The sequence below is a fragment of the Saccostrea cucullata genome, unplaced genomic scaffold (assembly GCF_032062105.1).
Source record: "Saccostrea cucullata isolate Sc308-1 unplaced genomic scaffold, CSIRO_AGI_Scuc_v1 ctg21497, whole genome shotgun sequence".
Classification (NCBI taxonomy): Eukaryota; Metazoa; Mollusca; class Bivalvia; order Ostreida; family Ostreidae; genus Saccostrea; species Saccostrea cuccullata.
Genome location: NW_026935708.1, coordinates 1 through 6,615, shown reverse-complemented (window position 1 = coordinate 6,615; position 6,615 = coordinate 1). Strand labels below are relative to the sequence as shown.

Genomic DNA, 6,615 nt, shown 5'->3' with positions numbered 1-6,615 from the left:
GGGATATGAGAACAATCTCTATGGGGGAAATCTAACACCAACACACTGACAGTGTACAAGTATCCACAGTAAAATACAAAAAATAACATTGCAGTTAAGTACAATGTATTTTTTATACAACCATTCTGTTTGTTTACATGTCTTTTTCTATTATTTTTCATTATTAAAAAAGTAGACATCTTGAATTGTGTTTATCAGTGGTGTAATGGAAAGGAATTAAATGAATTAATGAGTTAAACAATAACTGTTAAGTTTAAAAACACTATAGTTTGAAAATAATCTAGTTGTTATACAACTATGCTTATTCGTAAATTCAAATGATATATTTTCAGTCAATTTTTATACTAATAATTTAACAGTTGATAAATAAATAAAGTCCACTGGGTTTTGTTCAGTTTACATGTTGGTGTATATAATTTGGGAGCAATCTTTATATATAGCGTATATATCTAAAATGGCCCTTTTGGGTTAATTTCCAACATGCACATTGTCGTATAGTTGTATTTAATATGTACGGTATGTACATTGATTTACATTTATGAGAGCAACGTATTGTCATGGCACAACATTAAACAATTTCGATGCATTAGATGCATCATCCAATCAAGTTTGGTTCAGTAGGGCTTGAATTAACTTGGGAACAAAAATAAAGTCAATCCAGCATCCGAAGCAAATCTGGAGGTCCATCCCTAAATGCATCATCCATGCAAGTTTGGTCTAAGTTGGGGTTATAGTTCTTTAGGAATGGACCTGCTCCAAAAACCTGGTCACTCATCTGAAAAATGTAGGTCAACCCAGAAACCCCACGGGGGAAGCGAGTCTGGTAGTGTTCATCCTGAATGCATTTCCCACAAGGTTGTATCAACATGTGAAGTTTGATTACACCATCTTGAATTGTATGTTTAAATCTAGCTTAACACAAATTTTAAAAAAAGTGGGGCAAATGAAAGGTCGAGGAAAAAAAAATGTTGATGAAGTTGCATAGCTCTCATCAATATCTATCAGCATATGAAGTTTGATGAAAATATCTTGGATAGTGTCTTTGAAACTTAAATTTAAACAGAGTAAACATAAAGTGTGCGGAAAGACGGAAGGACAGAAGGAGGGAAAAAGACGGAAACTTTCATGACAAACACTATATGCCCCAGCCATATTCAGGGCATACATAAAAACATTATTCCACACATGGAGATTTATTTACTAAGAGAATCTTTATTTCATCCTAATATACACTTCTATAACGTTAACTACAAAATTTCAAAAACAGCGATGGAAATTTGCCCTGTTTCCCTTTACCTGTAACTGAGCGGCCGGTAGGTTATGTCGGCCACCATCTCCGTACACGGATTTTCCCCCAAACGTGGATTGAGCTCCAGGAAGTGGAACGTCTCTGCTCCTCATTATAAACTCTCCTACAGAAAAAATATAATACACACATTATACAGATACTCCACCGTACCGGCACGACGACCGCACCATCTTAGCCAGGGTCACTGCAGCCTGGGGAAAAATAATTATACATTAATAGCTATATAATGATAATTCGTGACCAATGAATTTTTCTCTTGCTCAATGTCTCAGAGTTCATTGACAGTCAATTCTTGTTATCCCAAACTCAATTGGATTGGAAAAAATATGTAAAAGTAAATAAGGATTTGCGAAGCATGGGTGGAACATTTAAAGAATTAAATGTTGGGGACCTCAAAATCACTTCGGGATATTAATATTCGTAATATTATATTAAAGGTATTAAAGTTAGACTGTATTTTAAATACAAATTGAAAAAAAAGTATTTTCTATACTATGAGGGGAAATAGTATTTTACTTGGCATACAAAGTCTTGAAATAGTTTATATTTAAAACAGATTTTACCACAGTAACCCCAAAGCTCTAATTACCTGTTCCATTTTTTAAAAACACCTTGGTTTGGGCCAAGAGGCGGGCGCCTCCTCAATGATCTTCATTTTCCCCTTGGATAGCAGTCCCTCCCAAACAGAGAGATGGCGTTCCCGGGAGTTATGGGCCCAAAGGACCCTACCTCCAGGTGACGCGCGTGGGTCGCCAGCTTCATGATGAAGAGGGGGGATCCCGGGCCCCAGCCTGCACCAAATTTTTAGAACACAGGATTCCTTTTTTCTTTTAGATCCATCAAAATTAGAGAACTTGTTGATAAAAGCTTAGAATTAAAACTAATATTGAAAAAATTCTGTTGGAAACAAAATGAGTGTATTTCTTTATAAGCAGATTTAACACCGATTTCAATTTGGCATTATCAACAAGGGATCTGAGGGGGCTAAAATTGAATATCCATTTGCCTATACTTTTTATTCCTTTCTAATTGTTATCACTATCTCTCTTTACATTATAAAACTGTTAAAACTACCTCTCACTTAAAACAAAATTTCACCATTTTTTTTTGGGAATAAACTCTATGAATTTGCATCTCACTATAATTTCTATTATAAGGTTTCTCTCTTTATTCTTCACTTGCTTAAGTCTTCTTGCAATTCTTTGGGCCCCTAAAAAAATAAAAAAAACCTTTTTCTATTCCATACCTGTCTGAAGAGTTTGGGGGAAGTCGTCGGCATTCTCTGCCTTCCTGATGCCCTTCCCTCCCCCTCCCTCCAGGCTTTGATCATCACAGGAAACCCGATCTATTCCCCTATTAACCCCTGCCCAGTCCGCGACACACCCCTTCCTGTAGAGGTCCTGGGGCACGTTCACAGGCTTATTGTCACTCTTAGAGTAGTTCAGGGTCAAGCCTGGAATGAAAATGTTCATAAAGTTATCTTCATGGGGTCCAATTTACATGGTTTAGGGAAAAAAAGACTGGTTTTAGGAGATTTGTTTTTTGTGATTGTGACATTAAAGATATTAACATTAACATGATATTTCTTCAAGTTTTATCATTTAGTGAATGTAATAAATTTGTGACATGAATCTCATTATACCAGACAGCAATGAGAATTACAATATTACAGCATTATACAAGTATATATTAAGTATATTTCAATCTCATTTTTTACACTTTCAAAAAAATGACTTTTTTAATTAATTAATTATTTTTAATAAAATCATTAGTGAACATTGATATAAATTATATAAAATACCTATCCACTCCATGGCATGGTGGGGACTTTTGCTGTCTGGGCTACAATAAAGGGGGCAATCTTGTCCCCCCGGGCCCACATATCCCTCGGTGGACCTGTACAAAAACAAGAAAGATTACTCTACACCTTATGTGAATCGAGTTAGACAAATAACAAATTAGTATTTCTTTACAAAATACACTCAAAAATAATTTCCACAAAAAATTGAAAGTGTCTACAGACAATGATACCTAAAAGTGTGTCTTAAAATTGATTAATTTTACAGATAAATATGATTCCATTTCTATGGAGGAGTTCTGGTAACTTTGGAATCTCTGAAGCATGGTCCCAGCCAGCCCAAACAGCCTGCAAAAAAAGAAAAGAGAGCATTTAGTTTACTGGTAATACATGTTTAATACATGTATATACACAGCCAAATTATACTGAACAACAACATAAATCAACAATCTGAGTAAACTATAATAGTTAAAATGTCTTAATTAGTAGTGTATATTTGATAGATCTAATTATGTGTGCAATCCCCCATCAAATACTTTCTTCGGCCATCCGCCCGTGGAACACCCTTTTAGTTTACTGGTAATACATGTTTAATACATGTATATACACAGCCAAATTATACTGAACAACAACATAAATCAACAATCTGAGTAAACTATAATAGTTAAAATGTCTTAATTAGTAGTGTATATTTGATGAGATCTAGATTCATCGTGTGCAGCACTCCCGGATCAAACTATCTTCTCTTGGCCATCCGCCCGTGGAACACCCTGCCAAACACAATACGGCTATCCGCCTGTGGAAAACAATAACTGTCTTGCCAACCCTAGGGACCTTCAAGGCAGGGATCCAGACACCCAGTCAAACGACCTTGGTTTTTAATTGTGAATACAGACTTTTAAGTGTACAGTCCTTAGTCACTGTATGTACAGAAGTTCGACAATATTCAGTCAACAGAGAAATGAGCTTAAGAAGAAGATTTTTTAACAGTCATTTATGTGTAATATTCGCATAAAAGACGGTCTGTGGTCTGGAGGTCCAAGGGTTACTTCACTGCGCCAGGTTCGAGAAAATTCGACTTCAGCATCTGAGGCACTTATACTCCAAAGATTTCATTCTTTTGTTCTGATCAAGAGAGTGATAAATCTAATGTATGGGAAAAATCTGGTCATTTATTGTGTATGGCGGTTTTGATGCTGGGAATGGCAAAGGGAAGGGGGTAGGGGAGTTATGTGTTACCTTCTGAATTTAAAAAATGACATTCAATATTCTTATGAAAGCTTTGATGTTTCGAAATAAAGTTTTACCTACTGTCTTCATTTTTGAAAATCATTACACAAAATATTCAGATACATTTATTTGTATTTCACTGCTTGTTGTATTTCTTATGCGAGTCAGTATAATACGAGATGAAATCTTGTATCAAAGAACACTAAGTTGATAAGATAGACAGTAGCAACAACCAATCACTGTACAGGACTGTAACAACGGATTTAATTGGGTGAGGGGACAGACACCTTACTATCGCATAAGCTCATCTGGTCTTCAACCAGTAGAGCTAAAAGTAAAGAAACAAAACATTTAAACTTTTAAAACTCAAAACCCTTTTTTCAAAGGGATGGTGGCAACAGAAAAGTGAAGCAGCCAATCAAAGCATCAAAATGAAAATTTCAATATCGAAAGATAAATATTCAGAAACACATAGGGGGTCAGCCCCCTCCTTCCACCACTGTATACTACCAGCCTTTATCTAATTTTAACAGTTTTGAATTCCCTCTCTAGTATTTGTGTAGCTAAAATGAGATGGAAAGACAAATAATTCTCGAGCACATGTAAACAACAGAAGAACTATAATAAAATTCAAAAAACATCCGGAAAAACAATTCTGCATTCACCACAGTGTCAGTATAATACGAGATGAAATCTTGTATCAAAGAACACTTAGTTGATAAGATAGACAGTAGCGACAACCATTCACTGTACAGGACTGTAACAACGGATTTAATTGGGTGAGGGACAGACAGACACCTTACTATCACATAAGCTCATCTGGTCTTCAACCAGTAGAGCTAAAAATAAAGAAACAAAACATTTAAACTTTTAAAACTCAAAACTCTTTTCAAAGGGATGGTGGCAACAAAAAAGTGAAGCAGCCAATCAGAATCAGAGCATCAAAATGAAAATTTCTATACCAAAAGATAACATGGGGGGGGGGGGGGTAGCCCCCTCCTTCTACCACTGTATACTACCAGCCTTTATCTAATTTTAAAAGTTTTAACTTCCCTCTCTAGTATTTGTGTAGCTAAAATGAGATGGAAAACACAAATGATCTTTACATATCCTGTCTATATTAGTACAGACATCAGAAGCATTATATCCTATATCTCTAACCATCTGTTTAAGTGAGAGGAAAAAACTAAACAGTTAAGGACAGATGATACAATTTTTTGTCAAAAATTTTGAAAAAAGTCATTTGTGTCATGTTTAAATGTATAAAATAAATAAATTTCACCGCATATTTTTTAAAATTTTTATTCAAAATTGCACAAAAATGGAATTTGAAGTGAAAAATATTCGTATAGAATAATAAAGATGGCTTCAGAAGGGTAGCATTTGAATGTCACAGAAGGTTTACATTTTCTTTATATTCTAGAAATTTATTATTTGCATCATTTGCAGTGAAATTTAGTCAAGAAATATTTACCAATCCAGGCATCCATTTTTTGTTTGTATCATCTGTCCTTAATTCCTACATTTTCTTCCTTAACCATGTAAGGAAAACAAAAAATATGCAATAATTATTGACATCTTTTTATTAAAATTCACCACATTGCTAGGTGAAGCAATATATCACTTTTACATTCAATTATTAAATTTGTGTTCAATATACCAAAGAACAAGAGCCACGAAGCATCAAAATCCGCACCGTATTCAACATTTATGAATTTTTGTTGAATGACAGTCTAGTATGTGTACGTTGTAGAACAGTTTATGTTTTAACTATATCTTTTATAGTTTTCATTTTACAGGTGTTTAAAATAAGCATTGTTTTTTCGAATGAAATACGTTAACGTCATGACGTTGACGTTAAACACGTTAAATACAGGACGTTGAAATTATTTATAAGAGGTAACAAATTTACACTGATGGAAAATCATTCACAAGAGTAGAATAAGAATAATATTGAATATTTTATCGAGTGTTATAGGGGATGGTGAGGTGGGCGTGTTGTTTTTGTTGTGAAAAAAGAGAGGTTACGTGTATAAGCTGGAATTTTTAGCAATTTTTTAGATGATGTAATTTTTCATTATTTTTTTTTCTTAAATAAATGATGTTAAAGACTTTATACCGCTTAGTATTTTCTTATCGTGAGAATCCAAGTTCACAAAAATAATTAATATTTATAAAGGGAAAAAGGAATTAAAAAAGGTTTCACCCGAGATTACGTATAGAATAAATAACATAAAGTACATGTATATTATAAAATTAAAAAAAAAAACAGGTTGAT

General features: G+C 34.1%; 1 protein-coding gene across 1 annotated transcript; it reads right to left on the bottom strand.

The window, feature by feature from the left end:
• Positions 1-1,296: 1,296 nt before the first annotated feature.
• LOC134243601 (acetyl-CoA carboxylase-like) lies at positions 1,297-3,455 on the bottom strand (the record flags this gene model as incomplete). Its single annotated transcript, XM_062725852.1, has 4 exons — positions 1,297-1,412; positions 2,556-2,762; positions 3,119-3,205; positions 3,374-3,455. Coding segments are annotated over 4 exons (492 nt in total), but the record flags the coding sequence as incomplete, so codon positions are not given.
• Positions 3,456-6,615: the final 3,160 nt, after the last annotated feature.